This window comes from Phalacrocorax carbo, chromosome 9 (genome assembly GCF_963921805.1).
Source record: "Phalacrocorax carbo chromosome 9, bPhaCar2.1, whole genome shotgun sequence".
In the NCBI taxonomy this organism is placed as follows: Eukaryota; Metazoa; Chordata; class Aves; order Suliformes; family Phalacrocoracidae; genus Phalacrocorax; species Phalacrocorax carbo.
In genome coordinates, this window is record NC_087521.1 from 2413442 (window position 1) to 2435379 (window position 21938).

Below are 21938 nucleotides of genomic sequence, written 5' to 3' on the forward strand. Positions count from 1 at the left end.
AAGCCTTCCTGGCAGATTAAGTATTAGAAATATATACGTATCTGTTTTACCAAATAATATGTATATATAGAAGTTAGTGCTCTCTTTTGAAATTCTGTCTTCAGAGTTACAGAACTGTTTTAAAATACCGGTTTAGAAACTCTGGCTTCCAGTCGGCTGTTGCCTCCCGAGGGCGAGCTGCGGGCGGCACCGTGCCGCCCGGCCCCGCTGGGGCTGGGGCTGTCGGGACAGGCGCTTCCCGCCCGCCCCCTACAGCGCCCGCGCTCCCCAGCAAAATGGCGGCCCCGCGAGCGCCGCGGCCACGTGATGGCGGCGCCCGCCGCCACGGGGGAGCGCGGCGGAGGCGGGAGCTCGGCGGCCCTCCCCGTCCCGTGCCGCTCCGCCCGCCGGGCCACCGCCTGCCGCGAGCGGCAGGCCTTGGCGGGCGGCCGCCGTGTGGAGCGGCGGCGCGGTCGGCAGCGGCGGCGCCCGATCCGGCATGTTGGCGCACGTACCACCAGCGGTGTCACCGCCGGCCGCGCGCGCTGCGGGGCGCGCTCACAGCGGGTCACGCAGGATCATGCGGAGGCTTTTCGGTTGATTGGAGGCTCGAGTGCCCCCTGCCTGGAGATCCAAAACCAAATTAATTTTCCCCGAGAAATAGCAGGAGTGCAGTGGAAGCCACTGAGCGGTCGTTTACTTTTCTGGACGCTGTCTAATGGTCTTTTGGGCGCCCAGTGTGGCGCCGAGCAAGGCGGGACGCGGGACGGAGCCACGTCTCAGCCCAGGAGGAGTGGGCAGAAGGAGAGAAGAGGGTGCTAGGGGATGTGCCACGGGGAAAGAGATGTCTTTCTTAAGGTTGTGAGAGAAGCTAATACCAAGGCTGAGCATGGAGTGGGGGCACAGAGCTTGTGGTCTATTAACTTTTCCAAACCGGTTTTAATGTATAGTAAGTCCGTGTGCGTGCCAGCGCGTACGCGGCGGGCGCGGGGTGACCTCCTGGCGGGGTAAGATGAGCTGCCGTGTGGACTGTAATTTTCTCATTCACGTTTGTTGCTGTAAGACACGCTGAGGAAACACTGGTATTGTGAAGCAAGAAATATGGGACAGCTGATCGCAAGGAGGAGCCTGATTTATTTGCTGTGTTGTTGTTTTTGTTTTTTGTTTTTTTTTTTTTTTTTTAAACTGGCTCTCATGATTTACAAGGCAGAAATGTGAAAAACCAAGCCTGATTTCCAGGACACAGAAACGCGGTGACGGTGCTTCCGAGTGCCAGAGATGGGGCTTTATTCTCAGGAGCGCTTTTTTCCCTGTGGGCTCCATTCAGTCATTAAAGGGAGGGGCCCAATAACCTGTGGTTATTAGGTGGCAGCGAGGAAGGCAGGAACTTCGCCATGGGGTACGACAAAAGCTGGATCTCGAGGAACGAGAGCGAGCATGGCGCGTACCCGGGTGCCACCAGAGCTCTGGAGATGAGGAACGCCTCGGCCGGACAGATGGTGTGGCAGGGCGGGAACGGCAGCGAGGCTGGCGCCGCGGGGGGCGAGCAGCACGGCCAGGAGCAGACCTACAGGCATTTCACTACCACCGTGCAAATTGTCATCTTCGTAGGCTCTTTGCTGGGTGAGTGGGTGTTGCTGGAGTTTTTTGTTGGTGTGGTTTGTTTGTCCTTATGGTCGGGGACTGCAGACCAAACGGTAACTAGCATCATTTGCTGCCTTAGTAAGCGTTCTTTTTTTTTTTTTGCGTTTTAGGTCCTCAGGTGTATGATTTTCTTGTGTATGATTTTCTTGTTCCTTGTGGATTTCTGATGTGTAAAAGCTATTACTATAAAAAGTTAGCTATTCATCACAGATGAGAACTGGTACATTCTGTTTCACATAGGAAACTTTCCTATCAGAGTTTAAATGGGCAAAAATTCAATGGGTTGATTATACTCCTATTTTCAACTGTAACGGGATCTGTTCTCTTTACCACAGAGAAGGCTGTGGAGTGTTTCAAACAAGTTTTACTGAATTTCTGTTTCACACAGCAGTAATTCTGCATTTTATCCTGCAGATTTCAGATTAATCCTTTGGAAGTATTGTATGCTGTAAACGTACATAACCATGCGCGATCTTGCCTACTTGTTACGCTTAAATTATGAATCATGCACTTCAGATGTGTGTAGTAAATGAATAATATATATGGCTGTATAACTCTGCAGATGTGTGTACATTTGCTTTCTAAGTGCTTATAGTACATTGTTTTGTTAGGAATACATGTGAATTTCTCACCAAAAAAAAAAAAAAAGGAAAAATGAGCCTTTTGGTGAGTCAGTTTAGCACTGTTTGGAAGATCAGTAAGCTGGATTTCAGGAAAACGCCACTACTGTCCAAGGCATTCACAGATAGTTATTGGAAATGATGATGAGGCTTTTCACACAAGGCTTGACTGAACTTTCTCCACCTCTTTAGGTGCGTTCAATAGGACTTTGCTGATGGTCATTGGCACTTAATATCAAGGATTTGTTTTTGTTTTTCCTGATCTTGAGTAAAGCTAAAATCCTCTTCTGTGGTCATGGTTATTAATTCTAATATTGATTTCTTCTTGGTAATATTCAATATCACTTAAATAGTTTCTAAGAAGATGGTAAGCGTAGTCTTGGAACGGGGTTGAGCTCTGGGCTCGGTCAGCAATACACTTACTGGTTATTACTGTAATCACTGAATCTTTTGGCCTAAATCATTCCTCCATCCATTGGGGATAATCCTCATGGTTCTTGCTTTTTTTCTAGTTAGTGCACAGGTAGTGTGGGGAAAGGACTCTCTTTCCGTATGTTGGATAGTGCCTGGCACAAACCGATAACCGCCAAATAGTGTCCTAAAAATAAAAAATTTGCATGAGAAAGTCAGAATTTTAGTTCTTTATCTTTTGGGTTTTGAGTCTTAAGAGCATACATTTGGCTCATATGTCCAGACTGACTTTCATGAGCGTGGATCCTCAAATTTTATTTGAAGAAGAAAATGGACGCTTTCATGTAATCATGTCTTCAACAGCTAAGAGTTTTAAAAACTAACCAAAAAATACCATAGCAATAAATTTTGCAGATACTGTAAGTCATGGTTTGGTACTCCTGCAGTCTGATTTCAAGAGGCGGACTCCGTGAAAAGATTTGGACCTGTTGTAAGGGGTTTATGTGCAGATTGGATGGCTGGGAGTCTGATGAAGCTTCCAGATCAGTAACTTCTCCAGGCCTATCAAAGAGCAAAGCAGGAGAGGAAGTAATGTGGTTTTTTTTAAATATGAAAATGCAGTAGTCCAATGTCAAATGTTAGCAGTGGGCCTCGTGAATTTACAGTGATGGAAACCAATTTTAACTATTTTTTTGAAATTGCCACCTATTCCAGTCTCCCTGCTGCCCGAAAGAGTATTTTAAGAACAGGTATGGCACACACTATTGTAACAGCCTAAAATTTCAGAGTCTCTGAAAACATATTCCCATATCATCCCTGTGAATGTGCTGCTGCTCCCTCTTTACTGAATGGAAACAGAGCAACAGAGAAGCTGAAGCCCTGATCTCCAGAAGGTCTCAAGGTTTCGGTGCTTGCATGCTTGACTCTCATACCCGCCAGAAGTTTTGCTTGTGCACGTGCTGCATACTACCTCTGCATCAGCGGGGGAGAACAACTTGATATTCACCTCAGACTTATGCTTGCACAAATGCCATTAATTAAGTTTTCCTCTTCATTTGTTCTCTGCCGTGTTCCTTGAAGCATGGGTGGCATCCAGCTCACTTCTCCCTTGGGTAAGCCCCTCAGCTGAGCTACGGAAGAGCAGTTCTTCAGTCCAGTGAGTCTCAGGTTCCTCTTTGCAGAGGGGAAACCCTTCGAGGGGAATTAGGACCGTCCTTCCTCTTAAAGCATGAGATGGGAGGTACTCTCCTCAGAGGTAGGATGTGTGGGTTTGAATCCCTTCTGGTTTAGGAGGATGTGCAACTTGTACATCCTACAACGTCAACACCCAAGCCACTTTGCTATTGGATAAAATAGCATTACCCTTTTAAAAAGAAGAAATGATTTCTGCTTCCAGTTTGAAAGGGAACAAATGTATATGTCTCAGCCTTGATAATGAATACTGGGGTCTGACATAAGCAGCAGTCTACAGCATGGAGAGGTGTAGGTCCTCCAAGAAGGAAGAATCACAGCCAGGGTTCTGAATTTATTTTGGGTTCCTACTGTGCAGAAAAATGTGTTAGCAATAGTCAGTTGTGAAAGAGATGTACACTGTGTTTTTCTCTCCCTTTTAAGACCCTTATTTGAGACCTGTGGGGAGACTTGTAACGGTAGGAGAAATTCTTGTGTTAGTTTTCCGTATGTTGTGAAAGGACAGTGCTGTGGTGAGTATTTCATGATACCTGCTAAGGACAAGAAAGAGTCAAACTGTTCTTTATGGTTACTTTACAAGCACAACCTCAATTTATTTATTTATCTTGGGTAGCAAAAACAATGATACTAGATTCTATAATTTTTGTTTGTCTTTAGAAGGGATTATGTAGTTGTGACATGCTTGCCAAAGCTTGAACCTGGATGTGACCTTAGCATGTACATCAGAGGATCTAACTGGTAGAACTGATCAGAAATGTCAAGAAGAGGCCAGCTAAGTGGCAGATTTTTTTCTTATTGTTTTTTCTCCTAATTTGTAGAAAGTTTTCATTGTTAAAAATTTCTGATTTTATAAAGAATCAGATTATTCCATGCTTGGAATGGACAAAACAAAATTATTACTCTAAAAATGACTTATAATTTAGGGCAGTTAGAGATGAGAGTTCTTCAGATAACTTGGTCATGAGTTACTGAGGTAATAAAGCCATAATGTGCTTAAATGCTACAGTTTTAAATAGCTGTTTATGGGACTTTGAGTCTGTTTGCACAAACTTCCTGCTGTTGCTTTTCCACTGCTTGTGGAAAAGTTTTTGCTTAGCAGACTACTTATGATTTTAATTTTCAAGGCCTGAGGAATAAAATGAAGTAAATCTGTGTCTCTGTACTTTGAACCCAACTGGTACTACCCATTGGGCACTCCGTTGGCTGTAGCCTACGATGAGTTTTCAGCACAAGACAGGAGGCATTGGAGGGAGGAATTTGGCCTGTTTAGTTACCCTGATCAGCAGCTCGGTTTGCCTCTATGAAGGAAAGATTGGCACTGTATTCAAGGCTTGCAAGCCATTTCTGTCTGTGATGCTTGGCTGAGTGCATGATTTACCAAATGCACAAGGTGAGGTAGCAAGTATGTATGAGACGAGAACGCCTGTTAATGCTGTCTTCCTTTGCAGCTCTATTGCTAGTAATGGCAGTTCTCATAGTAATGGCATTTCCTAGCCTGTAAGCTATCAACTCTGGGCAGGGCTAGAAAAAAAACAGTGAAAATGCTTGCCACCGCTGTTTCTTGTTCCACTGTTTGAACTGTACTTGGATCAGGGAGTATGGAGGACGTTACAGAAAAATATACAGGTGTGCTAAGCATCACCATTAAAACTAGGAAAAGACCCATGTCTCTTGTTACCACTTTCCTTTTCTGATCCACGTGTGTACTTGGTACTCCCTGAAACCAAGTGAGCGGGTGTCTCAGGAACTCTGGAATGACAAGTGCATGTGCTGAGATGTGGTTCTGGTGTGGGGTCAGGTGAGTTGTACTCAGTAGTCTGCTTAGGCCATAGCTGGGCAGGTACAGTATGATTAAATATGTTGCTTCTAAAAAAAGTTACTGTAGGAGAATAGAAGCCACTAATTCTGCTGCTTCTGTCAACTCTGTCATATGAATGACTAGTTTTTGGACTCCTCAGCTGCCCCTAATTGGCTTAGCAAAAGGGAAGCTAATGTGTTGAACTTCTGTGTGTAATGCAGCAACTTTCATTACCTTAAATATGAGGGAAACTGAAAGGCACCAAGCTGATTTTTCTGGCCAGTGGAATGATGCAGACAGGAGCGGCGTGATATGAGAAGCAACACATGCTGTCGGTACTAATTCCCTTCGGTTCACTTAATCCTGTGTGGTAAAAGGTGTCAAGAGATTCAAGCTTTGCATGTCCTGACTTGTTTTGAAGGAATGTAGAAGTCATCAATGGAAGAATGGTAGAGGCTTACTTTGAGATTGATCGCTTCACTGCCACTAATCCTGCACAGATCTATCTGCTCTGCCCTATGTGTTCTGCCTGACTCAGGTTAGTTTTTTTTACTGCCTTGTATAAACTGTAGGAACTGTTTTGTTTTGTCTAACCTGTGTTTCAGGCCAGTTCACCTATGCCACCAAATGGATGTGGCTGAGATGATGAAGTCAGGATTACCTCTGGAAGCGAGTGATGATTTGCACTCACAGTAATACTGGCTAGGATCCTTAGCTGGCAAATTCAAATGGCTGCTCTCGAAGGCATGGTGTTGTTCATGTGAAGTTGATAAAAGGAAGGATAAAATAAAATTTAGGTTTAGAACTATTGCCTTGTCAAATTACTGAAGTTTTGAAGATGGAGACCGACTATATTCTCCATCCTGATGATTTTTTTGGCATGTTACCCTGTTTGTCTGCCTCTGGGCTCTTGTTTCAGTCTGTCTTCTGAGTCTGTCCACTTCACAGTGTTGTTCTGCCACCTATTGCCGTAGTAGCAGAGTGCCATCAGTGATACAAATTCATAACAAAAGCACAATTTTTCATGCAGTTTCTAAAGTTGTGCCTCTTTGAGCAGGAGTAAAGTTCTGCTTGGGATTTTTTTCTTATTTAAATCAAAAAAAGAGATTTGATGAGTTTGGCTGATTGCATATGGATTTATTTGGAGGAGGACTGACAAGTCCCATTGGAATGGTAGAGAAGGAAAATTTGTTGTGTTCCCATGCTTTGGAAGTTGGTTCCTCTTGGTAGAGAATAGCTAGGCTTCAGCTTTTGTAGGATTTATTGTTATCATAATGGTCAGCATGTCCCAGAGCAATGCAGGCCACTGATGGTTGTGCCCATGACCCTGTCATTGTGCTAGGTTGTTTCTACCATGTATGGCAAGTACAGAAACCAGGAAGTTCAGGACCCTTTCAAGGGGAGGCCAGTTTTTGTTGCCTGCTACTGTGGTGAAGAGAAGACTATGATTTGACTGACTCTGATCAATGGGCCAGGAAAGTGAGACTTTTCTGGATTCTTCCATAGGGACTAAAAGTCTGGGAGCAACATCTGGCTGTGCAGATGTATCTGCATTGGCTTTACAGATAAGAGGACCCTAAGCCACCATTTGAGAAGCATGCTGCACAGCAATTCTGTTATATTACTCTAGGAAAGTGGTTCTTGGTGTTTGTTTTCCATTCTCCCCTTTCTGAGACCTGTGTAAACTGGGTGCATTCTAGGTTTTCTTTTGTTTGTTCTCTCATTGTGAAGACCATATTGTGAGGTGGAGCTCATGCAGTGATCACACTCTTCCATTTTTTGGGGCATATCTCGGGTTGTTTGGGGTTCTAATATACAGAGCATGCTGTGAGGATTATCTGCAGCATGGTGGGACTGCAACTAGCACTGCAGTATGTTTCAGTGACGCAAGCAGAGCAGCTAGGCTGCAAAGGGGGATCACCAATGCTATTGGCGTTACTCATCGCACACTCGCAGTCAGAAGAAATAGAGGCTTCAGATCTTTCAGCGTGAGGTCAGAGGGGTAGAGCAAAGTTTATAGGTTGTTTTTGATTGGATTTAAGAATTTAAATTTGTAACCTGAAGTTTATAGTATTTTTTTAAATTCAGATGATTTCTTCCCTCCACCCTCTCCTCCAGCATGGAAAGAAAACAGCAAAAAGCTCTAGTATATTCTTGGCTCCTATGAATAAACAGTTTATGAAAAATAGAGTATTTGAACATGTAAACTGTGAAAAAAGATTAGCTATTTGATTAATAAGAGTATGGAGTTACTGCTTTTACTCTTGTGGCTGTCACTAGTTTGAAAAAGGCTACATGTGGACAATGACTTTTAAACAGGTGAAAATTTAACTGATAAATGGCAAATCAAAGATGCTTCTTGTTTTTTTAAGGCTTGGGATGACATAGGGCTCCCTTTTAAAGCGAGTAAATTTTTAATAGCTTCCTTTTCATCAGAGAAGTCTGGAGATCAGATTTGCAGTGAATATGGCAATAAAGCAGTATTGCTCTACAAAGGATATTTTTCTCTTGCCATTAGAGGTAATCAATCTGCAGAGACTAATTATTACTTTAGCACAACAACCGAACATTTGACAGAAGGAAGTATTACTTCTGAGCGTTGGGGGGGAGAGGTCGCTGGAGGTGGCTGCAGCTGCTTTCAGTTGAGTGCAAGCAGTGGGATGGGATCTTGGAAATGAAGAGAAGGATCTCCAAAGAGCACTTGTAGCCAGCATGCACAGTGAGCTTAGCTTGAAATGGAGATAAAATTGATGGGCAAAACGCAATGGACAGTAGCACCTTCTGTTATTCTCAGGAGAAGGGAAAGGGAGGCCAGAAATTACAGTTATGAGGGAGATCAAGATACAGGCACTGTCACTCTTAACATGGATTTTTTCCACAGTTCACTTATTTACATATCATTAACTGCAGTTAAATGGAGGAGCTTATGTGAGTTGTAGTTTTACTGATTTTAGCATGGGTGTAGCTGAATGTTTGTGTCATGTTAGGCTTAGGCAAGATTGTATCCCATTATGGTTTGTAGTTTCATATTTCCCAGCTCTGGGAGTCTGCATGTGCTCCTGAGGTTATCTCAGTCTGTTCACAGTTTTCATGTTAGCCATGTAGATAAAACTGCATAGATTTCTTCTTTTTAAAAAATTATTCTTTTCAGACATTTAGGAAAAAAAACCCACACTAGGCAATAGGTGAAAATTATAATGAGAAAGCGATGCCCTCAGTGCCAGTGTCTACTCCCCAGACTGAACATGCAACTTACAGTTAGTAAAATATACACAGAAAGTATCTCAAATAATCCCAAATCCAGGAAACTTTCCCAGACCTTGTAGATCAGCGCCTTAATTGGGGTTTGGGGAATGAGGCTCTTTGTTACTTTCTCTTTTGTCTTTGAAACTTTGAAACAGATAACAGATTTTGAAGTGAAAAGTGAGCCTTCCCAGTGTCCTGCAGAGCAAAAAGAGGCTAGGCTTCAGGCTCACCCCTTTTCCTGAGAATTTCCCATGAGATGTTTGACTCCAGCCTCTCCCTGCCCTTGAAACTGATTTTCATCTCCCTGTCTTGACATCTATGCCCAGAGGTGTCAAATGGAATTATTACAGCACGTGGTTTCTAAAGGGATAGATCCCTTCTGGGGTACAATCCTCAAGTAACTGGCAGTCGAGATTAATGTGTTTGTAAAGGCAGATGATACCAGCATAAGGAATAAATATTTGTATCTTCGAGTAGCTGCTGGTGAAGTTTGCCACAGACATCTTCTGTAAAGGATGAAGCAGGGAATCTTGCAGTAAAAATATTCCAGGTACATGATTAAAGGCTAGACTGAGAGAACTTTTAAAGAATGAGGGGCATGTCTACAATAGGTCCAGCAAAAAATTATAGCCCTGCTGCCAAAAAGGGTAGAACCATCTCTGGGGGGGAAGGTCTGGGGATGGGAAGGATGATGTTTCATTTCTACTGGTGTCAGGAACACTGGAATTGTTTTAGATGAAATAATCTAAACCAGGCACTTTGCACAGATTAATGTTGCTGATTAGCTGGAATAGGTAAAGTTTGGCAAAGCAAAAAGTGACTGAAAATCAAGTCTAATAAGAAGCATCAGGCAAATGTAATGATATGAGTTGTAGTATTTGCATGTAATAATAATTGCATAGTAATAACATATTACAGTATCATAATGTTACAGTAGTAATTTTACCCTGCATTTGTGCATGGGTTGTTCCAAGCCTCAGGAATAATGGACCCCGCAGCAGTAAGCCCAGTTCAGGTTGCACCTTTGATAAAGTCTGTCTGGAATAGATATTCTGCTTTTGCTCTTTATGTGTTTTCAGGTGAACTACAAAGCAATTCTCTTCAGAAGAAAAACTGAGTTTGGGGAGTGGGTGAAGAAGAGGGGTTGTGAGAGCCTCTGTGGTCCGTGTTGCTATGGAGACCTCTCTTCGGTGCTTCAGCAGAGGTGCCTTGTCTGGCTTTGGCTGAGGGGCTACTCAGGTAGCACTGCAAGAGAGGCGTTGGGAAAATAACAATTTACCCGGTCTGGAAATGTGTGAGGTGCAGTGATTGACACCTGAAACGCAAATGCCTGGTACTCAGGGGATACTGCATCCTAGAGCGTTCCTCAGGCACGTGCTGGGGAGTTAGCCGATGTCTTTAAACATTGTGTGAGACGAGGATGTTAAACTGATCCCTGTTTAGGGTGAAACTGATTGACACCAGTCATTTTACTGTCTGTAGTCCCCGTGTGAACACTTCAATGACAGCTGTGAACCAGAGCTGTTTAACTGAGTGTCTGGATGTCATGTTTTGCTTTTCACTGTGAGTAACATTTGCTCAAATGCCAGCTGGTGTGTATATCCCTAACTGTTTTGAACTTCAGTGAAAGTTCAGATACATCAAGATTTTGTATTGGATATTATGGGCATTAAGTTAGTATTTCAGGCATGAATGAACCCAAGCGCTTAGGAAGAATTTTAAATGGTGTTAGTTCTGTTACAGATCTCATTTATTCGCTTGCTACTGAACAGGCGCCATGAGCACTTAAATGAGGTTTTTATTCTTTTCTGTTCATCTTTAATAATCAATTTGGTTTTTTGTGTGGTGTTGGAAAAAGTAAGTTTGCCACTTATTTGGAACATTTTTAAAGGTCTAGGAAATTGTATACTTTTCTCCCACTCATCCTCAGGAAAAATGCTGGTAAGTGTTTAGGTGCTGCTGAATCCCATAGGCCAGCAGAGGTGTGTGTGCTATTGCTCCGTGTCCTCACGTCCAGCCATAGCAAGGTTGAGCACACATTCCCAAGAGGCACACATGGACACAATACATATGTACATACATGCATGAGCAGCCACACAGACTGACACAGAAAGAAAATGCAGCACTCATGCAAACACAAAGAGCACCAATGTCCTCATTTCTTCCCCTTTCTGGCTGCTCAGGATGAGAGCCAATTAGTATAAAATACATAAGCATATACACCTGTGCACATCAGTATGGATCCCTCCATAGTAGCTGGTCTTAGACACCCAGTCTACCCAGTAGCTGGCCCAGGATCTTCTGGCCTCCCAGTTGCTTCAAACAGACACACAAATGTAGATGGGTGTCTTCAGTTGCTGGCCTGGAACTATGACCTCACCAGCTGCTGACCTTCAAATCTCAGGGTCTCTCCAGTAGCTGGCTTGGATGTTCTAGTCCTCTGCTAGCCAACTTTCAGAGCCCTCTTGTGTCCCCTGGTTGTCTGGCCCAGACTTATGGCTACACCGCCTCCTAAGCATCTTATCTTACTTGCTGGCTAGTCTGGCTTGGTGTTCAGTAGTGATTAAACACTAACATACACACCCACACAAACGTATGCTCTCCGGTTGTTGCCGCTCTGATGTGTGGGCCCTGATGACCTGTGGTCTGACTCCAGTTACTGCTCTTGGACCTCAGTATGCACACAGACCCATGGAGTAGAGAGCCATGAGAAGAGTTGGAAATGTAGTTTAATGAGAAGATGGGATAGACTGTGTGGATCAGGTGCAGGGCATGGTCAGACAAGCGTACTGACCAAATGCCAGTTTATAGATGGCTTTTATCCCCTTTCCCCTCTAATTTCCTACTCTTGTTTCTCCCCAAACTACCCTGAACTCTGCCTTTACATACCTTTTTCCCCTTACCATAAACAGCCCATAATAAGTTTTGTACAATCCCAGAATGCTCATTCCGTGTATCCCACAAGGACTCCCATACCCCTGGGCTAAACTACCTCAATCTGAAAGGAGACCTGGAGAGTCTCCCACACACTGATGGATGGGGGGCCACCCCTGCCCCACGGGGCAGAGGCTTTCCCCTGCAACAGCCTGGGGAGGCGTTGATGCAGGGGCTCCCCTCTCTGAGAAGGTTATTGGGGTTCCCCTGCCTGCTCTTGTGTGGCTCTACTCCTTTGTCTTCATGGAGGCGAGCCTGTAATCACATTTGCTAATGTAAGCTACAAACGGCGCTTCTTTTTGATAATTTGGGTGTGATGAGGCTCTGAAGATCATACAGTAGATTGTATGTGTACTAGTGGGAATATCATTGTGAAGTGATTTGCAGAGAAAAACAAAAGTGGATTTTATATACATCCTGTATCTATTTAAGGAAAAATTCCCAAGTGATCAAGAATAATGTTTTGTTTTCATGCTGTACTTCTTTTGATCCCTGCCCTGCACCCCCCTGGGCCATCACAGAATTTGTAAATGACACTGCATTCTTGGGTGTCCAGTGTAGGTGGTCACTGGGGCAATGGCTGAACTGGGAGTCCAAAGCTTGGGATGTCTCTGTGTTATGGTTCCTATACTTGCTGTCTCAATATCTAAGATGGCAAGAGCTCTCAAAATGTTCAGAGAGTGGGCTAGGTATTGCTATAAAGTTTGCAAATGGCAAAAATACCAGTGAAACAATTATTCTATTGCACCTCTCTTCATTTCACTGCTGATTAAATGTTATCCCTATAGGAAGTACAACCTCTTGCTTTCCAGAGAGTACAGTTACATGTAAGCCTTTTTTTTATTTTTAGCATCTTTAAATTAGATTTAGCAGGGACAAGAACTGGTGCCTTGTAGTCACCCAGCTTCCATAGAAACATTGCAATAAGGAGAATATCCTGGGTTGGAAGGCTGGCTGGATAAGAAATCACATAACCTCTCTTGATAAGGCATTAGATCAGCCAGACAATGCAAATGGCACTTATGGTAATAACAGAAGCAGTAGTGAAGCTGAAATGGTGATGGCAGGGAGAGCTCTAACTGTCTTATTCTCTGCTCATAGTCTTTTGCTGTTGTTGGGGATTGCTGGGAGATTGCTGTTGACTGCTGCCTTTTTAAATGCTGTACTAGTTATGATATTCAACACTGTAATTTACATTCTTCTCCATCATGAATAGTCTGGCTTAGTTCCTGACAAATGTGGTCCTTCCTTCTGTTCTGCCAATTCTCTTGGGGGAAAAAGAAGCCTGTAAGTTTTTTGGTGGACAGAGACTCTAGTTCTAATCTGCTTTTTTTTTCCCTACCACCTTTGACTTACTCTCTTGTCTGTCAAAGCAATTTCATGCAAGAACTCAACAATTTCTTCCAGAAGATTGATAAAATGTGAAGCTATCTTGCTTCTCGTGCAACCTCTTGTATCTTTCCCTACATACCTTGTGCCACTTGGCTTGTGTTCAGACTCCAGCAGGCCTGACTTCTGTTGTGTATCTGTATTTCTTGTGGCATAACTGGATCATTTCTCTGATACTGTAGCGCAAACAACAAAGTCAGTAATAGAAGGGGCTAAAATACATTTTCTGTTGCTATTGCCTGAATTAATTGGAAAAAGTGGAAAATATTGAGGTAGGGTGGTTTTTGTTGTTGTTTCAGTTTAATACTTGTTGTTTTAAGGGGTATCTAGAACAGAGAGGGTAGTCTGATTCGCCTTTTCTACTTGTTGTATTAGGCTGTTTATTTCCCTTAGACTTTTCAGAGGAGCATTAGCTATAGTGCCTTCGGGACTGTGTCAGCCTGAATCGGGTGCTCTTTTGTGCTTTTGGCTTTCCCCAGCTTGTAGTTTAAATGTCTTCCTGCGGTTTTCAGCCTGACTCCAGTTTGGTTAAGGTACAACCAGCCTGTCCTTCTGTTACAGGTCTGTCTTGTCCCAAAAGGTACCCCATTTCTTAATATATCTAAAACCCCCTTCTCAGTACCACCATCTCATTCATGCATTGAGACTCCAGACCTCTCCCTGCCTTTAGCATATAAAGCTCTTAATGAGACTCTTAATGACAGTGGTTATGAAGGTCCTGGGCTTCAGTATCCTGGCTGATCACCTGAACTGAGCCTCCAGAACGTCCCTCTGACACTTCTCTGTGTCGCTGGTACTAATACAGACTGACCATTGACCCTGTTCTTCTTTGTGAGCTATTGGGAGATTGCAGGAGGTCCGCTCCCTTTGCACCTGACAGCAGGTTACTGCGCAGTCCTCCCTCTCCGATGTCTCAAAGCCATCCAGCTCTGTGCCTAGGAAAGCAACCTCCGGCCACTGCTGCTTCCCATCCTTGGGGTCCTGTCTACTGCAGGCGAAACCAGGGTGCAAGAGGACACTCTTGCCCAGGTGGATACTGTACTTCCATGAGATTTGTGTCCCCAGCACAAGGGCTGCTGCAGTGGAGGTGAGACTATGCAACAGCGTCCCTGTAGACCTCGTCTGGGACCTTTTTGTTTCTCTTAGCTGTTCCAGTTTAGCCATTCCCGTCTGAAGAGGATGAGGGTTGAGAACTCCTTGTACTGTATACACACAGGCATACAAAACGCTTGCCCCTGAATAGGTAATTGCATGTGCTGCTCTCCAGCCAGCAGCACTATCTGTTCCTGGACTTTGACTGGCATGTTGAGCTTAACATGTTAGCTTTTAAAAGTTTTATTAGTTTAGCTTGTCTTTTCCTTCAGTGATTAAGATTGCTGTCCTCCTACTTTACCCTTTTTAAGATGCTTAGCAGTGAAGGAAGATGTAGCCTGTATGAGATAAACTGAGGAGTGAGTGCGTGCGTGTGTGAGTGAGTGCGTGTGTGGAGAAGTAGCTCATCTGTGCCTTTGCCAGTGCAGGCTCCCAGTGCTCTCTTCTGTTTTGACTGCCCCTGTTCACTGTGCTCCTCCGGCTATTCAGCCTTTTGTCCTGTTGTCGCCTCTGCCCCAGGTATGCGCAGCCCCCTTCTCAGGATAAAGGGATCATCTTGTAGACCTCTTGGCATCCCAGCCTCTCGCATCCTCCACAGCAGTCACTTGACAAACACTCAGCACCCTCAGCAAACTCCCCCAAACCACGTGGCCATGAAAAGAAGTCTTGCTTGCCTTCCCACTGTTCCTGTCTTTCCTGGGCAAAACAGCTGTGCCACCTGCCCTGTTTGATCGCCCTTTGTTTGCTACATGTGCTCCCACCACAGAGATAAGCATACATCCTATTTTATTTGGAGTGCACCAATACCCTCTGATGGCTGGATATAGCATCCATCTGTTTTTTGCAGATAGATCGTGTCTCCATCTATTTAGGTTAAGTCCGGGAAACTGCACATGTGTGTATAGTAACACTGTGTATATGACTACTAATCATCGGGAAATTATAGTGGGATGTTGCCACATATAATGCTCTTTAACATGTCTGTATTTTTTGGAGCATGTGTTTTAAAAGACGCAGTTCTTATTTTGCCCACTTCACTCAAACATTGATGCGTTAATAGAAAAAGGGAACATTGCAAGAACATCGTGTACAGGTCGGCAGAATTACTATAATACTCACAGAAAAAACTGCAGAGCTCAATAGTGTATTACAGAATGTTCTTTTACTTCACTTATAAAAATTTTTATCTATTATCCTTATTTTCATCCAGTACAGTTCTCTAGGATTCTTGCTAGATTTGGCTAAGTTCAGTATTCTATATCTGCAGTTTAATTTGAAAAAAGAAATAAATTGCCAGCACACTAAAATTTTTCTCACTGTAGCAAGCCTCTGTAATAGGACAGCAAAGACACCCTTTTGTTTTGTTCAGTTGTTAAAACACAGTCAGCAGAAGTAAAGAATCTGATTAAAGGAGGTACTTTGCAGTTGGCAAAGGCTGATACTGCGTGATATGGTACCAGCCTCTGGGGACTTATTTTGAGTATTTTAAGCATTTAAGAAAGTAAAATTGCACTTAAGGTTCCAAAGAAGCTGAAAACCACCAAAATACTCTCTGGATTCTGTTTCTGCAGTAATTTCTTACAGCATAATGTGGACAGTTCTGAACAAGTAGCTGTTTCAGAATACCTTATATTTTCTGGGGTTAATCCAACGGTCAGAGGTGATTGCTCTGTGACCAAAAATGCAGGTTACATGGTCAAAGACATTTCTGTGTGATAGTGTCTAAAACAAATTATATGTGGAAATGTCTAGGAAGGCCAAATAGAGCTCTAGAGCACTGGTGTCCATATACGCTGCTAGTAACTGGTCTTCATTTAATATCATGTAGAGAGCTAACAAAGAAGGTAGCTATTTGCATAGTGGTCTGTTAATAATGTTACGATTACATGTATCTTAGCATCACTGATGAAGTGTTGTTAACAGTCTCTGTCCATACATTCTACTATTTTCAGAGGAGTGGGTAGCTTCACAGTCCCAAGAATCTTATATCTGAAAGAGAATTTCTTTGATTTTTGCTTGGAGCAGTAGAGGGAGAGCTGGGTCAGGTCAGTTTCTAAGTGAATTAGGCTGAGTGAGGCTGCGTGCAGGCTGTCTGCAAGGCTTGCCTGTGGACTGGGAGACAGGCAGGCTTTGAGTCTGCTTCAGCCTTCAGTCAAGGCCATCTTCATATGTTGTATGGTCGTATCTATCCCATAATACTGCTCTGGAAAATGAGACCACTCCTTTTTTAAATTGTTGAAAACTGACTCTGTAGGCTTTCCGTGCTGTATATCCAGCTCTAATGCAAAAATAGATTATCTCTGAGGCTGGTGTGGCAGCTTGGGGTACGATGGCTGTCTTATGTTCCTGCAGGGTAGAAAGAACATCTAGACCCAAGCATTAAGGATAGCCTGAACATGAACTGATTCTGCACATATCATACTGAAAGTAAATGGCTCTATGCAGTCTGTGCTGGGGCCTCAGGTGGTGAAAAGGCTGTTCCATTTCCATATATTCTTGGTTGCTAGTATATAAGGTACAGTATGATCAACATAGATTACATTCTATAATTCTGCGATCAATAAAAGGTAGCAGCAGCTCTTTAAAGACACTGGTTTTTGTTTAATTGTTTGCTTTTAAGGAATAGAATTTCTCAAATACCTTTATTTTATAAATGGACTTGATGTGTTTGGCTTTACCACTGACTTATCCAAGCATGCTAAAGAAACTACTTTTGCTGTACAACAAATGAAATCTGTTTATATAGCCATCTTTTAAATATGGATTTTCTGGGAGAGATAGCAAATGATCCCAAAAGGCCAGCCTTCCTGTTTGTTTTTTTTTTAAAAAAGCATTATCCATCCTTGTAGACATTTTTTGCTTTGCCTCGTAATAGCTGAGATTACTTACCTAATACATTATCTCTCATGTCTAAGAGCAAAGCTTTTATCTGGTGTTTCTCCTTATTCAGGCAATATACTAGCTAATTTATATGTTAACGTTTGTAAGCCATGTTTACACACAAACTTGCATTCATTTATATAAACCTGCTTTAAATGATCACTCTTATTCAGTGTCAGCACCTCTATTCAGATTAAAATGAAATTAATGTTCATATGGTCTTTTGCACCTGGTAATGGAGTACCAGCCATGGTGTGCCGGAGTGACACGTGACTTGAACTACCACATCCCTGGGACAAGCATATTGGCATACCGTGCTGAGGTTTTCTGGTGCCTGGCCTTATTAGGTGACAGGTGCTTTAACAACTTAGTTTAATCTGATAGCACAATCATTTCTCTTGAGCTCTGATACTTATACTATTAAACTTGTTCAACATCTTCAATTTCACACACACAAGTGATTGCCACCAATAGAAAAAAAAAAATCTCTTCTTTCTCCTGCTTTCTCCAACCTCTTGTTTTGTAACCTTTAGTTTAATACAGGTGGAAGAACAAGACTTTGAGAATATCAAAGTAGGTAATAGCTGTTTAAATATCCAATAAGCATCTCCCAATTATATAGGTACACAAAGCTTCGCAACAAGTGATGTGCAGCTCTTAGAGCCGATGAGGTGTGCTTAAAGCAATGCTCAGTGTCAGAAGTGTGTGTGTGGACGGGGGCATTTGAGTGGGTCCTGATGGAAAGTACTGTTCTTACATCTTATGAAAAGCATAGTGAAAGTCATCATCGGCCACATCATCTTCACCATCATCATGTGCTGCACTGGTAAGGACACCAAGGAGAGGGTATTTTTCTTGAGACCCCTTTGCTTCTCTTCCCTGTCATCAGTTATGGACCTCATGAATAAGTTTTTGTGCATTTAAGCCAGTGTCAACATCCTTTGGGCAATGAATGGGAAGTTCTCAGACACCACAAAGTTTCTGAAGCTATTTCTGGGCTCTCGTTCTAGGCAGCAGCCAGGCTCAGACTAGTCAAGACTATGTAACTTTGCTTTTTGCTGTAACAATTTACTTTGTGTCTATAAGGCTTCTAATTTCTAGAATGGTTTCCTTAGCTATGTCTTGAACTAATTTCTATTCTTTTCTTCTTCCCTGACTTAATAATTTTAGTTAAGTTTTAAACTTGAGATGTGCTTGTATTGTGCATCATAGAACTGTGCTTCCCCAGCGTTTGGAAGCCTTCAGCATGTCTGTATAAATCACTCTTCATTTTGCCTGAAGTTTTCTGAGGAGCTTATAATGTAGATATCTAAAGTCCAAAGAGCAGAGGAAACACTAAAATAAGCTAGAGTATGTGAAGGTAATAGCAGAAGGAGCAACGGTTGTGATGTGCATATGTGTCCATGCAGCTGAAATTGTCAGACATTATGAGTCAGTTTTGACTCTCTTGTCCTGAGAAGCCATACAGATGGATGTTCATCATCTCCTGAATATCAGGCTGGGGATGTCACCCAGCAGAATTATTATCTGCTCTTGCAAAATTGGGCCATAAGTGACTTCCAAAGGTAATGTGACTACTTAGGGAACCCTGCGATCACAGTTTCTGAAGCTATTTCTGGCCTCTCATTCTAGGCAGTGGCCAGGCTGTACCTTTGGAAGCTCTAGAAATAAAATTTTTCATATACTTTTGATTTAAGAAAAACAAACCACACACAACACGTATGCCCCCCCCCCCCCCCCCCCCATTTTGTTTCAGCTAGGTTATTTTTGAAATAAATTTTGATTTGCAAAGTGATTCACTACATTGGAAGAGTCTTAATTAGAAAATCCCTGCTGGCTGTTGAGTGCTTTCAGTTGTTCTGATTAATTGGATGCTACCTCTGTATGGAATAATTCTGCCACGACTTGGGGAGTCTTTTGAACAATTTGCTGCTGCTCAGGGGTCCCCAAAAGATTGATTATAAACTGAGACCATCACAGGAGCATGGATTAAAAAAAATAATCCTGTGCTTTTTAAACTCTGATAGTTGCAAAGCACATAAAGAACTGGAATAAGGACTGAAATCTGACTGTAGATATGGAGGTGGGTTACAGGAAATTATTGTGGTCTATGGAGAAGATGATAGCAGTCAGACTGAAGAGTTCCCTCACATCTCCTTTTTCCTGTAAGCTTTTGACTCTGTTTTGTTGCATAACCTCTTGAGTGCAATCAGAGATATTTTTTTTTGAGAATTGTCTTTTTGGCATGGTAAGTACTGCAACAGCAGCATGTAACAGCAGGTACAGATACCGGTAGTGTGTTAGTAGTCAGCAGGGAGTATTAAATTATAGACCTGTACTGCAGCAATACTTACCAAAGAAACACACACTGGAAGATGCCATAGCTTTCAGTGAAGCAGTGGGGAACCTTGGTTTGATCTTAAGTATAAAAGAGAGCTTTTGATTTTTTGTATTTAACTTACTTTCATGTTAGGAAACCAGCCATAGAGATAGCTACCCCAGCTGGAATAGAGGAGGAGCTTCTCTGGTCAAAATGAAAAAGAGAAGCTACATACATGTTAAGAGTAGGTCCTGTGTGAGATATTTGCCATCTTTTTAATGTCCTCTCTCTTAGGGAGGAGGAAGGTGGCAGCACACAGTGTTTAATCTCTTTAAACACTGGAAAATGAAGTGACGTAGGTCTGAGATCCACCCAAGACACAGGGCATGAGGCAGGCACACCTGTAGCCTACCTGATGCCAGGGCTGTGTGCTCAGATCAGAGCTTGAATGCAGCTGCTGGAGCCATGGGCAGGGGCTGGTGGCCCCAGGTGAGGTGTGTTGGGGCTGCTAAGGTCCTTATCATCAGCCTGTTTGAAATTTGCTTTGTACATAACTGTAAAAAGCATGCATGCAGGATTAATGTTAATACCTGACATTAAGTATGTGTGAAGGTATGTCTGTAACCCTACTGAGTGTTAGTGGCAGTGGTTAGTGCTTCTCCGAACACCTTTCTGTCAGATAGAGGATGGCCTGCTTTCTGCCTTTCTTGCCCAATCTATGCCCCCAGTTAAAAAGCTAAGAGAAGTGGTAAGCGTGGTAGCTTGCTGAAAACCCATCAGGCAGTGCAACCATATCTGTAATATGCTTCCCTCTCCCTGCTCTGGTCACTCAGGCACAGTACAGGTTAAAAGGTATACTCTGCTGTCTGCAGCATCTTGCACCCTCTGGTAGCTGGTAAGAGAAAGCAACGGCAAGCTCGGTGCGGCGGTTAGCACGAGCTGCACTGCTGAGCCCGGGGAGCTGGAAAGGTGATGTGGGTGCTGAATCCCCTGTGCATGGGTGAGGAAATTGGCACTTGCTGCCTGGCTTGCTTTCTCACTCTTTATCACGGTGAGGGGTTAGAGATATTTCTGTGCTCTGTTACCTAAGAAGCAAAATCTTAGAGCAGGTAAAAAGTGACACAGAAAAGCAGTGTTATAGTGAGGTGCAGAGAGAAAGGGGTGTTGGAGTCAGAGGCTCCTTCTGCATAGATGTATGCGTAGGAGAAAAGCAGATGGGGTTGTTACTCAGAGCCCCGGTGCATTGGTGATGTTTCGGTAGGAAGGAGGGAGATTTCTGCATTTTGTTCTGTCTGGAGAAGAAACATTTTGCTGATTTACTGTCAGCTCTTACCGTGAATCACTGTTTTAGGTAGATAATGCTGCTCGTCTTCCTGTTTTATGGGATGTTATACCAGGTCATATGCTCCTGTGTCTGTTGATCTAGTTCATGCTAATGCCCTTTGTTACCTTTCATGGAGGTTTTCATAGGAAGGTTTACAGGGAAGTCAGTCATTGGAGCAAAATGTTTCAAACTAGAATAGAAAAGGTGTTCAAAAGTTACAAATGTGACTTTTAGAGCTGGCTAACCCTTTATTTGTTTACTGCTGCTAACAAGGACAGCAGCGTATATTTTTTGTAACATCTGAGTTCAGGAACTGTTGGCAGATCTGAATTTTCCTTCATGGGTCAAACTTGGACCTCAGAACTATAAGTATAGGAGTTTGCTTTGGTTTTCCTTGCACAGACGAGTAGGTGTCAGGAAGCTCAGTGTCATGCTGAAGTCATGGAAGTGATTTGTGCTTAAGAAACAAGCATTCAGACTCCTCATGGCTCTTTCTTGCAAAACAAAAATCTTTGTGGCACGTTGCAGTACTGAGAGGCTGATTTTGTAAGGCTCTTTTGTTTCCAGCAGATTAATGACGTTTGGGGTCACGTAAAGCTTCTAAAAAAAGAAATGTTGGCCTGCCTTTCCAGTGTTGTTAAAACATTTTTCTGCTTTTAGGTAAGTTTTTAATGGTAAAGGAAATGTTCTTTAGAAAACATTATTAAAGCTGTGAATTTGTAAATTTCCAACCTCTCCAAGGTAAAAAAGAGATTGTCTTTAAGTTAATTTTCATTGTCCTATCCTTAAATCAACTGAGCTAGCATGGTTAGAACTAAGCCTCTCTTGGCCCAGTAAATACAGCAAGATAGTGAAGAATGTAAGAGATTTCCCTAATATATTTTTTATATGTTCTCCTGTGTTTTTTTAAAAGTATTTTTTGCTAAAGATCACAAAAGTATAAATCACTACTTTCCACAAAAAGCAAAATAGAGGGACTCCAGATGATCCTGCCACTGGTACCAAACAAAAAAAACCAAAAATGCAACTACGCTGGAGTTTTACCTCCACCTGCTCTGATTGCAGGCAGTGTGATACTGTGTGGAGCAGGTGCAATGATAATCCAAATAG

At 42.9% G+C, this 21938-nt stretch overlaps 1 protein-coding gene across 1 annotated transcript in view; it reads left to right on the top strand.

The window, feature by feature from the left end:
* Positions 1-284: 284 nt before the first annotated feature.
* Positions 285-21938, top strand: part of GPR176 (G protein-coupled receptor 176) — a 45366-nt gene continuing 23712 nt past the window's right edge. The window contains exon 1 of the mRNA XM_064460131.1: positions 285-1602. Coding sequence (XP_064316201.1) covers positions 1374-1602 — 229 coding nt within the window. The 5' untranslated portion in view covers positions 285-1373. The remainder of the gene's footprint in view (positions 1603-21938) is intronic.